The sequence below is a fragment of the Monodon monoceros genome, unplaced genomic scaffold (assembly GCF_005190385.1).
Source record: "Monodon monoceros isolate NGI ecotype Baffin Bay Population unplaced genomic scaffold, NGI_Narwhal_1 Super_Scaffold_7, whole genome shotgun sequence".
Lineage (NCBI taxonomy): Eukaryota > Metazoa > Chordata > Mammalia > Artiodactyla > Monodontidae > Monodon > Monodon monoceros.
The window spans coordinates 43,544,673-43,568,317 of record NW_021703784.1 but is presented as its reverse complement, the minus strand read 5'-3'; the positions used below and the strand labels follow the sequence as shown (position 1 = coordinate 43,568,317).

Genomic DNA, 23,645 nt, shown 5'->3' with positions numbered 1-23,645 from the left:
GGAGTCCCCAGTGACTACTAACCTAAAGTGAAATCCACTAGTCAGTAATCAACGTAGCCTCTAATCAACAAGCCTACTTATACACACAGAGCTTGGTATCTGCTTTTGATGGTCTTGTTTCTAAACATGAATGTTCTTCCAAGAATCATCAGATGTTCAAGGGGAGCAATCAACATAAAAGAAAAGAACAAAATGGGCTGAAAAATAACTACTGAAATAGGTAATGTGAGAAACAAACCAAAAAAAAGTTAAGAAACTAATTGGTATCTCCACAAATACAGGAAGCTATTACATTCTTCACTAAGAATAGGATGCTACAAAAAAGAACAATCAGCAAATAGGAAATCTCTTCCAAATTCAAACTATGATTGCTGAAGTAAAAAATTATAATAAAAGAATAGGAATTAAGTCAAAATATATAAAGACTAAAATAAAAATTACAAACTGCTGAAAATATGAGAAAAAAAGTGTAGTAGGTTCACAGACTCAATTCAAAAAGTTACATCAAACTAGGAGTTCCATAAAGAAAGAACAGCAACAACAACAACAAATAGGAAGGGGGGAAAACTACCAAAGAAATAACCAGGAGTAAAGAGATAATCCCCAAAACTGCCTTAAAAAACAAAACAGCATACGTACAAAGCTTTAAGAACCAGAATGGTCTGAAATGTCTAAAGCACAATGCTAAATGCTATACTACAATGGAGCAATGCCTTCAAGGCATAGGGGAAATCATTTTCAACCTAGAATTCTATACCCATATAAACAGTTAAAATTGTGTGAGGGTTAAATACACATTCTTGAAGATATCAAGGACTCAGAAATGCCCATTCAGCTCTTCCTAAGCAACTGCAGGAAGTTATGTTCCAGTAAAACAAGAATATAAAACTGGGACCCAGGCAGCAAGCTATCCTACTCAGGAGAATGACAAAGAAAAGTCCCAGGATTACAGCTGGGTTGGGGCTCCAGGGCAGTCAAATTGGATGAAGAAAACAGAGGACTCTGGAATGGAGGCCACCAGGACAAAAGTAGTCTTGATAGAATAAATAATATGGTGGACATTTTTCCAAAAACCCTAAGGAAGAAAGATGGCAAATTATGTGAGTGAATAATGTTTTCCTATCTCATAATACGTACTATGATTTTTGTTATAATTCAGCTACAGGAAGTGATAGAAATCTACTGGTAAAATGGGATGGGAGTTAGCAGTCAAGTAAGAAAGGTAAATCCTCATTTAGTATAGTGGGTTATCAGCGGGTATGTCTAAAAGTATCACATCAAGGAATAGCAATATTAGACTATTAGGTAGACATATGGAAGTGAAAAAATAACAGGAACAGAGGGATCTGGGTTCTAATTCTGGCTCTGTCACTTGCTATTTAACTTCTCTAAGCCTCAGCTCCTTAATTCGTAAAATGGACATAATAACAGCACCTAGTTCACAATGGTTTGGGGAAAGTAAGTGAAATGATTCAGTAAAGCACTTAAAACAAGGCCTGGTAAGAAGAGTAAGAATGTATTTCATAAATATACATTTTTACTATTATTCATAATAGTAAGTCTCTGTGGTCTTGTATTGACAATTTTCTGATGACTAATAAAGCTAGGTAACTGCGATAGTGACATGTTCTTACTTAGATATCTTAGGATAAAGATGATATTTGTTTTTCTCTGTTTGGCTCACTTCACTTAGTATGATCATCTCCAGGTCCATCCATGTTGCTGCAAATGGCATTATTTCATTCTTTTTATGGCTGAGTGATATTCCATTGCATATATATACCACATCTTCTTTATCCATTCATCCGTTGATGGACACTTAGGTTGCTTCCATGCCTTGGCTATTGTAAATAGTACAACACTGTAAATCAACTATATTTCAATAAAAAAGTAAAAAGAGTTCAGGCTTTGAAAGCCATCGGGCCTACTCAACTCTGAGTAGTTGCAACTACTCAGCTCATCGGGCTTCCCTGGTGGCGCAGTGGTTGAGAATCTGCCTGTTAATGCAGGGGACACGGGTTCGAGCCCTGGTCTGGGAGGATCCCACATGCCGCGGAGCAACTGGGCCCGTGAGCCACAACTACTGAGCCTGCGCGTCTGGAGCCTGTGCTCTGCAACAAGAGAGGCCGCGATAGTGAGCGGCCCGCGCACCACAATGAAGAGTGGCCCCCGCTTGCCGCAACTAGAGAAAGCCCTCGCACAGAAACGAAGAACCAACACAGCAAAAATAAATTAATTAATTAATAAACTCTACCTTAAAAAGAAAAAGTTTTAAGAAGATGAAAAGCCTTGTCCTTGCTTTTTAAGACACCCACCGATTCCTGAAGGTGGCTTCCATATGCACCTCTGCACAAACCTGCTAAAAAGGAGCTCCTCCCAGTGGTCCCCTTGGATCTTCCTTTGGGGACTCTCTTAGCCTGGGTGACTCAGATCAAATATCAAGGAAGTTGCCTCATTCTCAGGTAGAGGTAACACCTTCTCCCTCAAGTGCTCTCACAGCTCTTATAGAATCCACCAGTTGTTTTTTTTAACATCTTTATTGGAGTATAACTGCTTTACATTGCTGTGTTAGTTGCTGTTGTATAACAAAGTGAATCAGCTATATGTATACATATATCCCCATATGCCCTCCCTCTTGCGTCTCCCTCCCACCCTCCCTATCCCACCCCTCTAGGTGGTCACAAAGCACCGAGCTGATCTCCCTGTGCTATGAGGCTGCTTCCCACTAGTTATCTATTTTACATTTGGTAGTGTATATATGTACATGCCACTCTCTCACTTCATCCCAGCTTACCCTTCCCCCTTCCTGTGTCCTTAAGTCCATTCTCTACGTCTGCGACTTTATTTCTGTCCTGCCCCTAGGTTCTTCAGTACCATTTTTTTTTTTTTAGATTCCATATATACGTGTTAGCATACGGTATTTGTTTTTCTCTTTGTGACTTACTTCACTCTGTATGACAGACTCTAAGTCCATCCACCTCACTACAAATAACTCAATTTTGTTTCTTTTTATGACTGAGTAATATTCCATCGTATATACGTGCCACATCTTCTTTATCCGTTCATCTGTCGACAGACACTTAGGTTGCTTCCATGTCCTGGCTATTGTAAATAGAGCTGCAATGAACACTGTGGTACATGACTCTTTTTGAATTATGGTTTTCTCAGGGCATATGCCCAGTAGTGGGATTGCCGGGTCATATGGCGAATCCACCAGTTTTAATGGAACTTCCTACTGTATTGTAATTATTCATTTTTATGGGTTTTCTTCCAGGAGACTGAGAACTTCTTAATGAGAAGAAACTGTGCCCTTTATCACCAGTACCTCAGTGCTTAGCAAAGTGCCTACCTGAATACACAGTAGGTATTCAAGGAATACACCAGGAATGAATAAATGAATGAATGAGTGAGTGAGTGAACAAAGTCTAACACAATGCATCTTAACCAGTGTGCACATCAAAATCACCAAAGGACTGTTTTGCAAAAACATACGATCTATGCCCCTCCAGACATCTCCGAGAGTAGGGCCGAGGCATCTGCAGTGCATTGTAACAAGCTCCTCAGGTGTTCCCGATGTACAGCTCTGTTCAAGAATCACGTCATTGTATAGAGTTCTAGACTAGATCTGAAGTCTAGGCCTCATTTCTGCAATGAAAATCATTGAAAAGCCTCTCTGGAACTCTGTTTATTAGTTTTAAAAAAGGACAAATATGATATTGTGTGCAGCTCAAATGACAGTAGCTGAAACAAGAGGTGCATGTAAAACAAGATTATGAGAATTTCAATGAGGAGGAAACCACTAAATTCTGGTTCTCGGGTGTGAAGGAGGAATATGCTGGCTAATAAAATCTACAGGCTGATGACAGATTCTTGCAGCATGCTATGTGGAATCACCATGCAAAGAATCCTGCAGTTCCCAGTTTGGGCCCAAGGCACTAAGGAGGACTGCTTCCCTCATCTTCATTTTTCTTCTCTACTTCCCGCTTCACACTGTGGGGCACTGTAATCTCCCTGCTGTGCAAAGTGTCTAGAGAGCTTTCTGGATAAAAGGAGTTACATAATGTGGAGTCCTCCTGGGAAATACAGCAGTAAATTAAGTTTTCTGCTTCTTCACAGTTCTCTAAGGACAGAAATACTCCACAAGGGGCAGGGAAAAGTATAATATGGTAAAGGAATCTTCTGAATAAGTGCTTGAAAAGCAGTGCTGCAAACCATTCTGTTCCATCCAATAAACACTGATCATGTGATCACCCACCATGTACAAGCCAACGTGCTGGTGGGTAACCAGGAGGATTTCACAGTGCAGCGCAGGGACCAGGTCCATAAAGAAAGAAGTTTAACATATGTGGCAAGAGATAGGAGAGACTACCTGAGAGCCAGTAACAGATGATGCTTGAGCCTAGTTCTGAAGGAAGAGTGAAAGACAGGTGAGTAAGTGTAGGAAGCATGTTCCAGGAAGGGGGAATTCCGAGATGTGAACTTGATGCAGTTTGGTATCACTAGGTGATGAATGGAGGGACAACGTAGCCAGGGATAGACCTGGAGAGGCAGAGAAGAGCCTTACTATGGGGGTTTCTGTGCTCAGGAACTTGGGGTTTCTGAAGGATGAATAACCTGTTTCTATGGGTATATGGCTTGGATGTCTGGGTGGATGTAAGTTCTCCTAACCAGATGATCTGATTTGCAGAAGAGCTAATAAATTCAGTTTCCAACATATTGGATTTGAAGCGTTATCTAGGTGAGATCCAGGGGGAGATCCAGAGGGACGTAGAAGTCTGAAGTTTGGGAAAGAAGACACGGCTGCAGGTAGAGATCCAGGAAGAAATCTGACTCCAGAAGAAGAGTCTGATTGTATTTAATCATTCCCTGAGTCTGGGAATGGGAACTGTGGTCTACTAGTGAAGACCAGAGACCATATTCCGTCATGATCTGAACTCCACTGCACCCAGGCAATATTTTCATTCCCAAACGCACCAGGATTCTACTTGCTTTTTCCATCCTCCTTCACCTACACTTTTCCATACAGCTCACCTCTGCTGCAGATTAAGCTCAAGATAGGATAGAACCTCAGAAGCATCCTCCCGTCTTTGAAATTCTGAAAGATAGGCCTTTTTTCCTTAAAAGGTTTTTACAGAAATAAGTATGATGGGGAGCTAGAACAGGATTTTTTAAAAGTGCAAACATGGGGGCTTCCCTGGTGGCGCAGTGGTTGAGACTCTGCCTGCCAATGCAGGGGACACGGGTTCGAGCCCTGGTCTGGGAAGATCCCATATGCCGCGGAGCGACTAGGCCCGTGAGCCACAACTACTGAGCCTGCGCGTCTGGAGCCTGTGCTCCGCAACAAGAGAGGCCGCGAGAGTGAGAGGCCCGCGCACCGGGATGAAGAGTGGCCCCTGCTCGCCACAACTAGAGAAAGCCCTCGCACAGAAATGAAGACCCAACACAGCCAAAAAGAAAATAAAAGAAAAAAAAAAGTGCAAACATGGAAATCTTACAAAGATTTCAGACTCTCCCTACCTCTAATTTTGGCTCCCTTTCTTAGACGCACCAGGAAACTCATCAAGTCCTTCTGAACTCTTCTTCTGTCCTTTAGAATAGAGCTTATACCGCCCTCCCTTCAGTCTCCAATTTCCTCTAACTAAGCTCATCATTTTTCCTGCTTTTGGTTCCTGTTTCCAGACCATGCAGAAGAGCAACACACTCCCAGGGGCAACATCTCTCATCACACACAGTGATCCTCAAAGGGGATCGGGGGACAGCAATGTACCATCGACAGAGGCATTTTGCAAAAATCTGAGGAGAAAAGGCTCCCTGGTCCCTTCATCCTGGTTCTGACACTCTACCCCAACAAAGAATTCCTGCTCTAGCTGAACAGAACTTTTTCTCCAGGAATCCCCTAATTCTAACACATTTTTCTAAAGATACCATTAGAGAGGAATTAAGCAATTGAAGGCACATGGGCTGGCTTTAGAACAGGGTCCATGCTTCAGTGGGCAGGATTGTCTGGGAAGCCCCTGAAACTGAGAGCAATTTCTGCATGCATGTATATTTTCTTTAGAAAGACCAGTCATTTATTGCATACTAATCTTCCAGGCATTTCACGCTTATTAGCACAAATTCTTATAACTACCCCATAAAGTATTATCTCCATTTTTCATATGAGAAATGGAAGCTCAGCATGATTAAGGGTTTGGCCCAAAGCCACATAGCTGTGGGTCTGAGGCAAGAGCCTGACCCCTATCTACATGGCATCCAAGCCCACACTCGCCATACTCTGCCAAAGTGCCCGTCCGTGCTTCTCAGGGCCCTTTCTCAGGTTCAGAAATCCATGGTGATCCTAGAGCCTGGGTCCAGCTGAGGACAGGGTTGTTTTTCTGGGACCAGAAAGACACAATCACTCAGAGTGACTCACACCCTGCCTCATCTCTCTAAGCAATGCCCATCCATTAGAAGAGAGGGCTGAGCCACATCATGTAAGCCGGCCCAACAGTTAGCTATCTAACTGGTGCCCCAGACATGTAGGTGGGAGAGAGGAAGTCCCTTAAGGAAATCTGTAGGGGCTATATGGTGTGAGTAGGAAGAGAACAAAGATGTGGAAAATCTGGAATTTCCTAAGGCGAAGACCATAGAAGGATCGAGACAGAAGGAACTGCATGTGAAAAGGCATGGAGATGAGTACTGGAAATGCTAAAATTCAGAGATTAAAGTATTAGGTGGGTGGGGAACAGAGAAGGCAAAACTCTGCCTTGTGTCAAACCATGTCCCTTAGCCTCAAACCCTCGGGCAGAGAATCCTTAATAGACTAGAGAAGCCTGAACCCAAAGACTCAACAGTTTCTTTTTTATTATTTGTTTATATCTTTATTTATAATTTTATCTCTGTCACTGTAAAAGCAATATAATCAAATTTTTAAAAAATGGAAACCAGAAACATGAAAATAAAATCACCCACAATCCCACAATCTAACAAGAGTCATCATTTGGCAAGAATTAACTCCTAACTTTTTTCATACAATTGCATACTTGGTAAACATACAAAACTCAAAAGACCACCCTACTTGATTTTTCTTAAAACTGCCAACAAACTAACAGGAACTTTTAGTCAGGTAGTGCCTTTTCCTTAGACGATTTAGAAAATTCTAACATAAAGCATGATATCTGGGGTTTCGCAGCCTCAGTACTATTGACATCTTGGGCCAAATCATTCTTTGGAGGGGTGGGAGTTGGGAGGCTGTGTGTTGTGCACCGTAGGATGTTTAGCACCATCCCTGGCTTCTACCCACTTGATGTGAGTAGCACCCTCCGCTCCCTGATCAGTTATGACAACCAAAAATAGTTCTAGACATTGACAAGATCACCCCTGTTAAGAAGCACAATTAAATAATACTAAAAACAATCATTTAACAAAAATATGTCTGTGCCTTATTGGGCCTGGTCTTTTCTGGAGGAGGGATGAGCTCTGTCTTGATCCTGTCTGAAAACAAAGATTCCTTGTATGCTTGTTCTCGTGAATCTCTGTGAGGTAGAAGATATTCGGAAAGTAAGGTGTCTTATCTTTGAGCCCACCAATGATTAATTACTAAAGACTCCCTACTGCTAAATCCAGGGGTGTTTCTCCCTTTCCTGTCTCACACCCAGAGCTGGATGTGTTTGGACAAAACAATATGAACAAAGAATGGCAACTGCCTCTGCCTTGTACAGTCCATACAAAGGGAATATCAGGACAAAAGCACAGAGATGAGGGAAAGGCAAGTGGCTGGCAATGTACATGCGAGAAAAGGCCCCTTCATTATTCAGTCCCTTCAATAATTCCAGGTGAATTGCTCTACTTTGTTACATTTCCTGGAAGACCTATTTACATGTCTCTGTATGTGTCATTAGACTTTAAACTTTGAGACCGGGCTACATTTTACCTTATCTATTTTATCTGTCTATCTCAATCCCTGGTCAACCGTTTATCATAAATAGTTATTGTATAATTAGGCCAGATTGGAAAAGGCTATACGATAGTGCAGTGTGGTGATTGGGTGTACTCTGAGCACATCTGCCTTGAAATCCCAACTTTACTACCTACCAACTATGAGATCTTTAGTTAGTCATTTATGTTCTCCAATTTAAACTTTAATCCCCTCATCTGTAAAACAGGACTAATAAAAGTACTTACAAGACTGTTTCAAGGATGAGCTATTGCATGTAAAGCCACAAGCACAAAAGAGAAGCTAATGCTATTGTAAGACATCAGTGGCAAACTTTAATGAGTAGATGGCCAGATCGGATGGTAAAGAGTCCAGGCTTTGAAAGCCATTGGGCCTCTGTTGCAACTACTCAACTCTGTAGATGTAATGGAAAAGCACCCATAGATAACATGTGCACCAATGAGTATGGCTGTGTTCTGATAACACTTTATGCAATAAGGGCAGGCCACGTTTGGTCCACAGGTAATAGCTTGCTAACTCCTGTTTTCAGGTGCCTAAATTTGTTTTGTTTTGTTTTTTTTAACATCTCTATTGGAGTATAATTGCTTTACAATGGTGTGTTAGTGTCTGCTGTATAACAAAGTGAATCAGTTATACATATACATATGTCCCCATATGCCCTCCCTCTTGCGTCTCCCTCCCACCCTCCCTATCCCACCCCTCTAGGTGGTCACAAAGCACCAAGCCGATCTCCCCGTGCTATGCGGCTGCTTCCCACTAGGTATCTATTTTACAATTCGTAGTGTATATATGTCAACGCTACTCTCTCACTTTGTCCCAGCTTACCCTTCCCCCTCCCTGTGTCCTCAAGTCCATTCTCTACATCTGCGTCTTTATTCCTGTCCTGACCCTAGGTTCATCAGAACCATTTTTTTTTTAGACTCCATATGTGTCACCATATGGTATTTGTTTTTCTCTTTCTGACTTGCTTCATTCTGTATGACAGATTCTAGGTCCATCCACCTCACTACAAATAACTCAATTTTGTTTCTTTTGATGGCTGAGTAATATTCCGTTGTATATATGTGCCACATCTTCCTTATCCATTCATCTGTCGATGGACACTTAGGTAGCTTCCATGTCCTGGCTACTGTAAATACAGCTGCAATGAACATTGTGGTACATGTCTCCTTTTGAATTATGGTTTTCTCTGGGTATATGCCCAGTAGTGGGATTGCTGGGTCATATGGTAGTTCTATTTTTAGTTTTTTAAGGAACCTCCATACTGTTCTCCATAGTGACTGTATCAATTTACATTCTTATGTGTCTAAATGTGAATCAAGAAGTAGAGCTTACAGAAGATTCTTGAACTAGACTGTAATGAAATCAAAGTGATTCCTTGGGTAGGTTGAGTTTTTAGCACCATGCTGTACAGACTACCACAAGCGAGGTCTGGAGACTATTTAAAATTGTCTAAGCATGAAACAGGAAGGACCTGTGCTGTAGGTAATGAAAATGTGAACCACGCAGGCGAGGATGACAAATGCAACTCCTGCCTCCTGCACACCAAGCTGTGGTTATAGCCTCTGAGGGTCTGTTTCTATTTTCCTACAATGTCTTAGTCATAATTGGATCTCATGTTATTTAGCAAAGTATTAGCATAGCCCTAGAAAACCTCTGGAGAACCAATTAGCTAAAGATAAAAATTAAAATGTTATTCTTAATTTATACTGATTCCTAAGCAGGTGAGTTGCTTGAATTTGAGACTCTTGTACTTAAGCTACTCTCAATTTCAAGAAGTGATTCCATTTTTCATGCAGGGCATTAAGAATCTGTCAAAAACGATGATTCAAACAGTTGTACTAACACTAGTGGTCATTATATGAAATGATCATGACTATTAACCATTGCCATCATTTCCTTTAATGATACCTTCTAACTTTGCTCTGGTTTTGCATTTTCAGATTGGGCCCTTCCTTTTATGTTCCTAAGTACAACTAGCTCTAAACAGATCAGCTAAAAAAATAAGGTTAAATGTGCTGTGTCCCAGTTAAGTCAGGGGAGGCACATCCTACAACCCCATCTAAAGTCTTTGGAGATGGATGCCTAAAACGTGGCCTATCTACTTCCCTTAGGGAATCCTGGCATTTTAAGAGGAACAGGCACCTAACAGTATGCTCTGAATCCAGAAAAGGCTTAATACACATTGTTCACAACACAGACCTGAATAGTCATTCAATACAAATTGTGTTGAATCAATGAATGCACCAGTGACTATCAAGAATTTTTTCATGGATTGACATTTAAAAATTGGGAATAACCAGAAATGGCCTACTACCCAACTTAAAAATAAAAAGATTTAAAAAAATGATTAAAAAAGGACTTAGAATAACTGTCTACCCATACTCAAGTGCAATTATCTATGCATTCCCAGTTTGTATAAATGCATTATATATATCTTCTAAAAGCTTATAAGAAGAAATGATGTGTGATCCTACCTTTCAAGCAGCTTCTAGAAAACTAGCTACTTAACTGCTGCATATTTTAGCTTTCTTAGCTATTTAAAAATAATAATAATAATGGGAAAAGCTCACTAAACAATGGAAGACAGAAAACTTGCCCTTTAAAAGATAATTCTAGGCCAGTATTTCCTAAGCGAGTTCTATTAGTTTGTTAAGTGTTCTATGTGGCCAAAAACATTTACAAACTGCTGCATGGTTTAGTCCCCTTTTGGAGGAGATGGTGAAAAAAACTATCATATGTATGACACACCATCATTTTAGAGATACACACTGACTAGAGGACATATCTTGATTCTGAAATGTTAACGTAGGAAGGAACAAAAAGCATAAGTTAGAATCAAAGAAATAAGGTAGTAACTCTATGGTTTTAGGGAAATCACCTAAGTCTCAACTTGTTTTTAAATGGTAACAATAATAATAACCTATTCTATAGGATCATGCTAAGGACTGAATGAGTTCATACACGTAAAAATCTGTACACAAAGTTAACGTACAGCAAACAGCAAGAAACATATCCATTTTTATTACTGGAGATTCAGAATGTACATAGGATATCAAAGGCCTGAGAAGTCCTACAGCAAGGGGGACAGTGAAGCGGGATTTCTTTTGTTTGTTTGTTTGTTTTTGCGGTACGTGGGCCTCTCACTGTTGTGGCCTCTCCCTTTGCGGAGCACAGGCTCCGGACGCGCAGGGTCAGCGGCCATGGCTCACGGGCACAGCCGCTCCGCGGCATGTGGGATCTTCCCGGACCGGGGCACGAACCCATGTCCCCTGCATCGGCAGGCGGACTCTCAACCACTGCGCCACCAGGGAAGCCCGAAGCTGGATTTCTTAAATGTATTTGACCATGTATATTAATCCAGATTCTCAGTCACAAGATTCAGAAGCCGATGCTGGCTAAACATGAAATCATTTATTCAAGGGATGTTGGGTAGCTTGCAGAATTACTCAGTAGGCTACAGAAACAGTAGTCTAGAGAAACCAGATTGAGCCTAAGCTTCCAGAAACTCAGATCCTACATAGAACAGGCGTGATGAGGACACTGCTGCCAGCCACCACTGAGCACTAGGTCCTGTAATCTGCAAAGCTCCAAGGAATTCAACTTGAATGCAAATGTTCCTGGGGCCAGCAGTGATCCTGTTTCTGTGTCAAGCATGGGACTCAGCAAACTCCACTATCTCCCAAGGATGGAGGTCTTTTCTGCCACCATCCTCCCCAGAAAAAAAATGGGTTCTGCATTGCACCCTCTTCCTCTAGTTGCTCACTTCTGAATCAGTATGATCTGTGGAATCTAGGTCATATGCCTGTGTCCTAGCTGCAAATAAAGCAGAGGAAGAAAGTTTTATGGACTCTTCCTGGGGAGGGGAGCCTCCCATGACTAGAAGTTCCCCAAAGGTAGCAAATGTGTTTAACAGTTACTGGAAACCCAAAACACATGACAAATGTCCACTACACTGTGAAACACCTACTCCTCCGTCTAAAAACTACAACTTCTTACAGAGAACACTAGAGGGTATATTCCTTCCCTTAGCAGGACACACATCAACATCTTTCTTTTTAGCTCCAGGGAAGAGACTAAACTTCAATAGAGTTTAATGTTAGAAAGCGTCTTCTAGGGCACCCATTGATCTTAGAACATTCTGAGATAGAGGGTGGGCCTAAAAGTCACTATAAATAGGGTAGAAACAGACAAGGAAATCTGCCTGGAGTAGGGCATGAGGTGGAGGCTGCATGGCTAGAGGGCACTGCAGTTCTCTCTGTGATTGCTGTTCTCATCACCGCTTGGGTAGATCCTACTTGCCCCATTACTTCCCATCTACACTGGCATTTTCCTGGTGTCCTGTTTCTGAACACAACCACATGGGAACCCTACAGCATAAGAATGGGATGGAGCAGCCTGGGAAGGGCTGAGATATAGAAACAGACCCTTCTTCCTCTGAGTGCATGTATTGTGTGCACCAGAGCCAGGTACAGATGGGGACACCTGGACCGGCAGATGGGCTGTGGGGACAGGTGACAGAGATAATGTGGTATGTGTGTGTGGTGGGATCAGACGTAACACATCAGGGACCCCACGTACATTCTGTCACTTAATCTCACAACAACTCTAAAAGGTAGTTGGATGTGGCCACAGAGTGAATCCAAAGGAAGTAGCTGGTGGAGATTCAGGCAATGGGCACCAAGAGAGCACCAGGTAAATGGGTCAGAAGGTCTCGGGGCCCCATCAGCCATTGAGATGGACCCGAAAGACAGGATTCTCAATCTTGGGAATGCACCAACAAGAGTAGACCAGGGCCCTCATTCTAAATAGACAAATCTGCCAAAACATATTATAAAGACTGAGCTAGGGCACAGGAATGCATAAAAGAGCCATTTTTAGAGTTAAATATGATGTGGACAGTGAGATAGACGTATCAGAGCTCCTGATCTATAGGCTGACCATGTAAATTAAATTACAGACCAGAAATGGGGGGGTTATTAATAAGTATGCTAGGACCACAGGCATAAACAAGGAATGTTCCATAAAATGGGACATATGATCACCCCAGTTATATATTTCCTGGCCTTAGTGAATCCCCAGGCAGAATTCAACTAAACACGGCTAAGAAAAGGAAAGAATGCAAAGGTTGAAAACTAAAGAAAATCTGACTTAAGAGAGACTCTTCTTCTTTTCTTTCCTTTGGTTTTTAATATTTGAAGAGATGATGTGAAAAATCAGAGATGCTAGCATACATTTATTTTTTATTTTTTCTCTCTTAATTCACAGCTAGAGGCTACCACAATTATTCCAGCAACAGCACAGGCAGGAAAATTCTTGTGGAAAGTTTCTTTAGAAGATTGAAGAGCAAGAGGGTGAATTTCCCTTGGCAGTGGAGCCAGCAGCAAGAAGGAGGCTGGTCTCAGTGACAAACTCCTTCAACATCCTGCTAGTTTCAGCTTCAGGTATGGCCAAGCTGATATACCCACAGGGTTTCTCCAGGATGTGGCCATGAGGACAAAGCCAGACGTTGTGGACTTTGGCTCATTAGAAGTTTTGGAAACGTAAAAAAAAGGAAATCAGATGTTTATCACCAGACTGACTATGATGTCACTCAAGAGGACTTTCGTTGTTAGGAGATTCACTTTCTAAGAGAAAGATCTTATGGGAAATGTTCCCTGATCCCAAAGGTAACCAACAAATGAATTGGTAGCTGTCTCCGAATGCTGCCATCTTAGCTTCAGGCAGACGGTTTGATCTGGGCCTCTGTTTTGTACATGCTGAAATACTATCCTTGGAAAGTAAGTAGAGCTTTATCAGAGATCTTTTTTCAAAAAAGACTTTTTGAACCATTTGACACTCCAGCTTGTCAACGCTGCAGTATTGTTCCTGCGTGTCTAGGTGTCAACTTTGAATACTAACTTGGCACTGGGAAGCCATTTTCATTATTAAGACATTCAGAAGGACAATTTCAACAGCAGTATGTTTGGAGGAAAGAGAAATGTGGGTTCTACCTTTCACAATGAGGCCTTGTACCCTCTTGGTCATATTAGCAGTTCAGTGCCTTGTGAAATTCCCTCCACCCTCTCTCCATACTAAGCTTCTCTTCAAAGTTTACACTTGCAGGGATTTAGAGGATTAGAAATCCAGTATTTAAGTACATGGCGGGTCAGCCAGGCCTTAAGTTAATGAACATCATGCCCTTAAGCAGAGTTTGACACTGTAATTGTTGTGCAAGGAATGTCAGAGTGAGGTGAAAGAAAATGTCCAGAACGTCCTTTGTCCCACAGGCAATTTCAACCCTCCCCACAAATTTATAGGTGTCTTCCTTCCTTTTACTTTCCTGTTAGCATTTACTGGTTATCCATCCGCCCACCCCTTCCCACCCCCCCGCAAGATTTTACTTATGTTTTGTTGTTACTGTTATACATGAAGTCAGGATTCTGTCTGTTTTGTAAGTTTCTCTATTCCCAGTGCCTGGTACATAACAGGTGTTCCATTACATTTGTTGAATGAATGAACGAATGAATGATGGAAGACTCCCCTCCTCATATAAATATGAGTCATTCAATGGATGGACCTAGAGATTGTCATACGGAGTGAAGTAAGTCAGACAGAGAAAGACAAATGTCATACAATATTGGTTATATGCGGAATCTAAAAAAAATGGTACAAATGAACCTATTTACAAAGCAGAAATAGAATCACAGATGTAGAAAACAAACTTATGGTTACCAAGGGGGAAGGGAGGGGATAAATTGGGAGATTGGGATTGACATATACACACTATATATACTATTTATATACTATATATAAAATAGATAACTAATAAGAACCTACTATATAGCACAGAGAATTCTACTCAGTACTCAGTAATGACCTATATAGGAATAGAACCTAACAAAGAGTGGATATATGTATATGTATAACTGATTCACTTTGCGGTACAGCAGAAACTAATACAACATTGTAAATCAACTAAACTCCAAGAAAAATTAAAAAATAAAAAAGAAAGAGTCATTCAATATCGACTGCCCTCCAGATGTAAGATAACCAATTAAGAAAAGGAGTTCTCCAAAATTCTACTCTTTTACCCCTGTGCCTGGAGGCTTCAAAGTATGGGGCTAAGGAATAGGTGAATGGATGAATTCACCCACATTTTGGAATATTTTAAAAAGCCGGACTAACATCCAAGAATCAGTCTATTAAAAATGTAATATTTCTTAAATTTCTATAACTTAATCATATCTGCGAATGTTGCTTGACCAATCTCTCTTTACAACAATAAATTCTTCAAACAAACAAACCAAAAAGGTTCAACGAGAGCCAAGAAGTAGAAAATGACAGATACTGTGTTCTGAATCAAAGGGAAAAAAATCCTAAAAAAACAGGGGAAACAAAGGATTTTAAAAGGAAAGAAGGGGAAAAACATACAAGCACACTGGGGCCTCAAGAAGGAAAACAAGGAACGGAGAAGTAAAAATTTCTAAACATAAGGCCAATTTAGAGACAGCACTGAGAGAAGGCAGGACTGAGACTCTCCATGAAACAGCTGAAACAAAGGAACATCCCAACTATGACAAAATAAAGAGGCACCACCACCTTTTCCTCCTTCTCCATCACCTCCCACCCCAAGTGGCTGCTTACTCCTGCTGGTGTTTACACTTTAGTGATATTCTCATATCAGGTTTTTCTTTGTAATCTCTAAAGCCATTACCTTAATTCAAGGCTTTGTCATTTTCCCGTAAGAATACAATAACTACCATGTGGCTCTGTCTCCAGGTTTAATTGCCTCCAATTTACCTTTCCATAGTCCCCAGGGCAAATCTGACCATTCTGCCCTCTGTAAAACCGGTCAGAGGCTCCTCCCCAGCCTATCTGAATGATGTCCATTCAAGCTATATTTTCCAACCATTCTCTGGTGATGCGCACAAACGTTCACCACAAGGCCTAAGTGTGAATTTCCATAAGTGCAGAGACAATGCCTATCTTATTCACAGCTGAATCCCAAACAACTAGCGCAGTGCCTGTGCTCCACAAGTATTCAATATGTGTGTTCCACAAATAAATAAAAATGGAAAAATCGTGATATAAAGCTATGCAGAATGCAATCTTAATAATGTAAAATGTGCATATATATTTATATGTGCACAGAAAATCTCAGAAAAATGTAGTAAACCATTTACTTTTAATTCGTGCTTTTTAAAAAACTTTTCAAAATGTATGATGATACTATTTTTCTCTCTGATACTGAGATACAAAAATATAAACAGAGACAAAAGGGAGTAGAGCAAAAATTGTGCCCCCGACACGTCAGATAACAGCATGGGGCCTAATGGGAAGTGTAAAACCCCTGACCATGCCACACTGGATTCTGCATCTTCCAGCCGTGACGCTGCCCCACTTCCTGCTACTCCTCTACCACCCGGGAGAGTGAACAGTACCAAGCCACACTATGCTCTTCACATTGGTATTTGCCATGTACTCTCTCACCCCACTCTTCCAGTATTGCCAGCGTGCTAGTCCTGTGTTCTTGCCATCTTTTCATTTCTAGGGCCAAGCACAATCCCCAGCAGACAGAAGAACGTTAAGTGCTGCTGGGGTAAACTAATTCGTACTTGAATGAAGCAGTGACACTGAATGTGAGGCCCATTTCCTTCATTGACTCTAGAACCACACTCACCTAACAGGGCTGCTGTGAGGACTAAATGAGAAAATGCACAAAAAGCATGCCTGACACAAAATAAGCCCTCAATAAGGGAACACGGTTATTAAACATTATCAGTGTGATCACGCACAAGTTGCTTTGCCGCCTTAGCCACAGTCATCTTAAATGGTGGATCATAGTTCCACTCATCCCCTTGAAATGAGAAAGAGCTTAAAGCAGTTTGGGAACTATAAATCGCTAAACGAACACACACTATTAACATGATGATAATGACGATGATTATATGCCATTTTCTTTGTGAATCTTGCCTACAATAAGTTTATCCTTTAAGGTCACATTACCTTTGCTGATGTTTCAAACCATCCTACGAAACCATGCTCCTTGCAGAACTGGTCCATCTTGAGGCCATTGTTCATGAGCACATCTTTCCCCTGGTCACATTTGTTGGCCAACAAAACCACTGACACTGGTTTGCCATTAGGGAGGCTTAACTTTGAGTCCAAATCATTTTTCCACTTTGTCACTGCTTCAAATGTAGCTGGCCTGGTGACATCGAAGACAATAAATGCACCCATAGCTTCTCGGTAATAGACCCTCGTCATGTTTCCAAATCTTTCTTGACCTATCACCAAAAAGAAATAGAAATCAAAAACACGTTACAGTTGTAAACTGAATCATACATGGGAACCTAATAAGACCTCATATGAGCAGACCACTCAGGAAAGTGCTTCATTGTTTATCTCTAAAGAATGCACTAAATATGAAGTCAGGCAGCTCTGTTGTTGATCTTTGAGTCCTGAGGGGATTCATTCATTTAATAAGTATTTATTGAAATGTCTGTGTACCATGTAACAGTCCAGAACTCTGCTAATACAGTATCCCACTAGCCACATGTGGCTACTTCAGTTTAAATTAATTAAAACTAAATAAAATTTAAAATTCAGTTCCTCAGTCACACTAGCTAGCTACATTTCAAGTGTTCAATAACCACATGTGGTTAGTGGCTACAGTATTAGACACCCCAAGAGAGAACATTTCCATTATCATAGAATGTTCTATTGGACAACACTGTTCTAAATACTTGGGATACAATGATTAAAACATGAAAATCCCTACCATGATGGAGCTTACATTTTAGTGGGACGATAGATTAGTATGTTACAAAGGCATCCACAGTCAACGTTAATCAAGGATAACAGTAATAGCTAGCATTTACTGTATGTTCACTAACCATCAGTGATGTGATTCCCATAAATAATCATTAAGGTACCATTATTAGGCCCATTTTAAAGTGACAAAATTGAGACCAATATGGCTAAGTAACTTGTTCAATTTATACAGATGGTAAGCTTAAGAAGTTACAATTCAAATCTGAGCTTTTTGAATCCAGAGCCCATAGTCATTTACCAACCTTGAATACTCTTAACCACTGAGCCATAGTCTATAGTCTTATAATACTATCTCTCCCCCAAGTTTATATAGCAGGAGTGTCCCATTCAACTCAACTGAACAGATAACAGATATTTACGCATCAATGCCAGTCTCTGAGCTACATGCTAGGATGACAACAGTGAACTTGAGGGCCTATACCCTTAACTAGTCTACAGTCTATGGGATAAGGAAAGCACTCTGACGTAGAGATAAACAAACAAAGAAATAAATAAATGGATTAGTCTTAGACCAAGCAGCTAGAATCAGTTTTGCTCTGATTCTTAATTTTCTAAATGAATATTGGCAAATTTCTTAAACACACTAAGTTTAGCTTTCCCCATCTGCAAAATGGCAGTAATAATATGCGCCTCACAGGGTTGTTATGTGGATGAACTAAATTAACACATGTGAAACATCCAGCACAGTCCCTTACACCTCGTTGGTACTTGAGTTTTCCCTCCCTTTCTTCAGCATGTTAAAAATTATGAAAGACAATATGACAAAGGTAGTGAAATCAGAGTTCTAGACCAGAGTTTATGAAAGAAAATTACAGGAATTTGAGCTGGTCAACCAAAATGAACAAAATCCTATTGCTTATAAGTCTATCCATTAATAGTTGCTGAAGACAGGAGCTGTTGAAGAGTGGGTTTATATTTTCTGAACCCAAAACTCCCGAAGTGCACGACCAAAGTTTTTTAATTCTGATTTGGGAATTTCTTTGTGTTCAGAGTCTTATGAAGTTTTAGAAATTAAAACAAAGTTAAGTATGTATTGAATAAGTCAACTTATCTTAAAAAATAAAATGCTGAAACTGGCATGTATCTAAGAACATATAGGTCAACAAACCTTTAAGAACACTTTACACTTAAGTTTGTGTTCAAGGTTTTGTGACGGTGAGTTTTAATTCAAATTATCAAATTCTTTTTTGTAGGTCATGTTCACACTGGCATTAGCATTGTGGATTGTAAGAGAAACTGATCCGTCAGCACTTAATGAAAATGCATGAAGGTCAAGGCTTCCTATCCTAGTGTGTGAGCCTGTGTGCTCAAGCATGTATCACTGGAAAGAAGAACACTTTGTCAGGGCCAGCTCATGTCCATCCGAAAATATTTCTTACATGGGTTATACTAGCATTTAAAAAAAATTCCCACAGTCATCTAGTCAATGAAAGAAAGTGGTATAATACTCCTCATATGACACAAAACCCACAGATGAACTTTCATTTTTTCCAATGAGTTCTTAATTTCATTGTTTTCCTTTTTTTTTTTTTTTTTAGTTCCTTATGCATACAGTGATTTCCTTTGATACTGATCAGGGTGGCCATGACATTTCAGGAGGACAGGGGAAAAAGGCCCTCTGTTATCATTCAGAACTCTGAAGGCCTCTAGGCTTTTTAAGGATGTCTTATGATCCCTTTCAGGGAACTAATCAGATGAAGGGCAAAGTCATGGGTTATTCAATAATCTGCTTGCCCAGGGGTTTTCATAGTAGAGAAAGGCAGCCCTCAAGAAGAAAGATTTTACATTTCAAATATACGGCAAAAGGTCATTTTTAAGACTATGCAAAAAAGCACACTATAGGCTTATACCTTCATAGGGATTGTGTGTGTGTGTTTGAATTTGTGAGGGTATGTGTGTCAGATCAGAAACAGGAAGAAAAAAGTTTGTTTCTAGAAAGAAAAGACCTTTGTATATTGAGGTTACTGGGCCAGGAGACTTGGAAAGTTTGTATTTTTGGCATTCCAGCAAGAGGTCACATTCAGCCCAGGGCCTTTCCAGCACTCATTTTATCCTGCCTTTGTCAGCTGATAGCCCTGTCTGCTGTTTCTTAAGAAAAGAATGACAACCATGTGACTCTTCGTGAGTGCCTACATATGGACAAAGTACAGACCTGATGAAACTATCATAGGTGATTTACGCTAAGAAAAAAAAAGACTGTAGTTCAAAAAAATGCCATTGGAGTTAAATCACTGATTCGACACACATTTACTGAATAATACGATCCAGGTTCTGTGCTTTGTGCTGCAGTTACAGAATTTTTGTCCTTGAGGAACTTCTAAACTGAGAAGTGTTATACTGGATGCATGGACCAAAAATGATCCAGGTCACCATGTAAGTCCCCATTTCTTGTAGTCTCTAAGCACACACTCCACAGCCATGCAGATACGGCTCGTGATTCAGTTCTCAGCCTCAAGGGATATTACACGACAGAGCAATCAACTGCCTCACAAACGTTAGTACAAAGCTTGTGGTAATAATTTGGATAACCTCCCACAGGAGGCACTAAATTGATGGGTCAGAAGACAGGGCATCTTCATTTTAGTCCCTCGTTACCAGTGCAGTCTTAGACAACTATATTTCTCTCCCTGAGACTCAGTTTTCTCATCTGTAAAATGAAGTTATTCTGGCCGATCCCTACAGCCCCTTTCTGTTTTCATGCCTTCTACCCCTATGATACCACCATTAAATCAACATCTGGTCTTCTGTTCCAACTGCATGAAGTGGCCCATTTGGTGTCATGGACTCAGCTAAAAACATACACCAGCAACATAGTCATAGCGTGTATATAATATTTTTCACTTGATAATTAGTACTATCCAGATGCTCTCAGCGGGTATGACCAAGCAGTGTACCTTCTAGACAACATAAAAACAACAAGAGGGTTTTCTATTAACCAGCTAACTCTGTGACCTCAGATCAGCCACTTCACCAGCCTCCGTTTCCTCATTGGTAAAAATAAGGAACTGGAATGGATACGTAAACTAAATTCATTATTACCTCTGACAACCCCTTTTGATCAACCTCCCCAGTATGCAGGCATCCAGCTCTCTACCTCCCATTCCTCCTGTGCTCTCCACACTGGTTCACAGCATCACCATCCACACCCAGAGTGGTACCTACAAGTCATCTTCCAACTCATTCCTCATCCCCATATCCAAAGGGTCTCCAACATCCTATCGACACTTCCATTTCAAAAGGGGCTCTTGACTTTGCCCCCTCCTCTCCAGCAGCACTGCCACTGATCCACTTCAGGTCCTCATTGCTCCTCATTTGGACCGCTGAAAGCTCCTAATTGGGACTCTCAGCATCTTAATTTTTGTCACTCCCTCTTTCCCTTAAAATAAATGTAAATATAACACAGGCTTTTAGACAGTTGCCATTCAGGCAGCATAAGAAATCACCTGCTGGGTATATATAAAGGAAATGAAATCACTGTCTTGAAGAGATATCTGCACACCTATGTTCTTTGCAGCATTAGTGACAATAGCCAAGACATAGAAACAACGTAAATGTCCATCGACAGATGAATGCGTAAAGAAAATGTGCTGTGGTCGTCTCTCAGTATCCACGGGGGATTGGTTCCAGGACCCACTAAAGATACAAAATTCCTAGGGTGCTCAAGTCCCTGATAAAATGACCTAGTACACCCACCCTCTGTATCTGCAGATGTGGAATCTGCAGGTACGGAGGACCAACTATATACATGTACAACAGAATGTTATTCAGTCATAAAAAAAGAAGGAAATCCTGCCTTTTGCAACAACATGGGCAAATGTTATGAGAGCATTATGTTGAGGAAATAAGTCAGAGGAAGAAAAATACTGTACAATCTCACTTATGTGAGGAATCTAAAAATGCCATAAACAGTCAAAATTCATTAAAACAGAGAGTAGAACAGTGGTTGCCAGAGGCTAGGGGATGGGAGAAATGGGGAGATGTTGGTCAAAGGGTATAAACTTCCAGCTGTAAGATGAATAAATTCTGGGGATCTGATGTACAGCATGGTGACTATAGTCAACAATACTGTATTACATAATAGAAAGTTGCTGAAAGACTAAGTCTTATATGCTCTTACCAAACACACATACAAAAAGGTAATTAGGTGACGTGATAAAGATGTTAACTAACCTCACTGTGGTAATGGTTTCACAATATAGACATATAGCAAGTCAACATGTTGTACACCTTAAACTTACACAAAGTTATATGTCAATTATATCTCAATAGAGCTAGGGGGGAAAAGAAATCATCTGAGCTATTTACAGACCACCCATTCCCAGGGCATCCTCCTCAGAGATTCTTACTGTACTGGTTTTGTGTGGGACCCAGGAAACTGTTTTTTAAGCCCTCCCTAGGTGAAGTCTTAAAACTTCTATTTCTATCAGAATCCACTTTCAAAATATAAATATTATATATATATAAATATAATATATACTATATATAATATATATTACATATTATATATATAATATATATATGATATATTATATATAATATAATATATAAATATTACCATGATGCTCTGCCCTTTCAGCCCTCCAATGACTCTTACATTACACTTCTATGAAGACTACACATTTGGAGGCTTTGGCTCCAACCACCCTTCCAAACTCCTCTCCTGTCCCTTCCTTCAGAGTGTTCCACAGGCAAGCCACACCGGACTACTTGTCCTTCCTGAAACACATCCTGCATTACTCCCTGGCTTTTCTTGCCTTTTTGCAGCTCTGTTCCCAAAGCCTGAATTGCCTCCCCATCTCCCCTCTCACCTTCAATCAAATCCTATGCAGCCTATCATTGTGCCCTGAAACCTCACACATCCTGCCAGCTGGAACCATGGCTCCCTTTTTCACGACCCCACAGCATTTTCTTTATCCTATTCCATTCACTCTTATCATGCTGTGTCTTCATACTTCTCTCTCCAACTTGGCATTGGAAAAACCTGGAAAACAGGTTGGTCACATTTTAAGGTTGTAAATCCGCGGCCTATTTCTCCACTTTCTGGATATGGTATAGCTCACGACACTACAGTAGAAATAAACTGAAATTAAGATTCCTCCTTCCTCTAAAATACAGCGTTGTCTTGTATTCATGAGCCAATGCCACATACTGATGCACTTTATATTCTGCTCTTGTTTTCAGCAAACAATCAATAGATGTTCACTGATGGAGAAAATTAACATTATTCTAACAAGGTTATGTGCATATCTGTTGCAACGAGTTTCAGACTGGAATGTTATGCTTTTGTAATCATTCTCATCCTCTTAATAAATCATCTCTTGGAATCAGTTTACTCTATTCTAAACATATATTTTTGGGGTCATGGCACAATCAGTAGAGCTAAAAGTACCACCAAGGCATGCTCTTTATTTCTAGACAGTAATGGTCTGAAAAGCAGGAAAATAAAACCAAAAGTAAATATGAGTTTTGAACAAGGATCTGAAGGAAAAAAAAACTATTCAATTGCTATGATGATCAAATGGCCACTGAACTTATAGTGGCATAAGCTGGTTTTGAAGGCTCAGGGAAACCCACCAGACTAGGATCAGAGTCAGGCCGACAACCTGGTAAGAAAAGTTTTCTCCATTTTTTAAGAGCCCATCTGACCCTCTGGCAGTGGTTCTGAAACATTTTCATCTTCTCTCCTTATTTCTTTGCTCCACCAAACCAGCAACAGAAAAGTGTCAATCGATCACCATTTTTCCAAGTCATCTAGGCTTCTATTCTAGAATTAACCTTGTGTAATCTTCCCCTACAAAACTGCCAACCTCTCTCCCTAGCCAGACCAAGTTTCCGCAGCCCCATGACAAACACTGCCCTGTGTGCCCAGTAAGTGTTCAGTAAGACCTCTTTG

The 23,645-nt window shown here is 40.6% G+C and overlaps 1 protein-coding gene across 1 annotated transcript in view; it reads right to left on the bottom strand.

Annotated features, from left to right (window-relative positions):
* RAB38 (RAB38, member RAS oncogene family) overlaps positions 1-23,645 on the bottom strand; it is a 70,731-nt gene that overhangs the window by 30,190 nt on the left and 16,896 nt on the right. Inside the window, exon 2 of the mRNA XM_029208430.1 lies at positions 16,925-17,205. Coding sequence (XP_029064263.1) covers positions 16,925-17,205 — 281 coding nt within the window. The remainder of the gene's footprint in view (positions 1-16,924; positions 17,206-23,645) is intronic.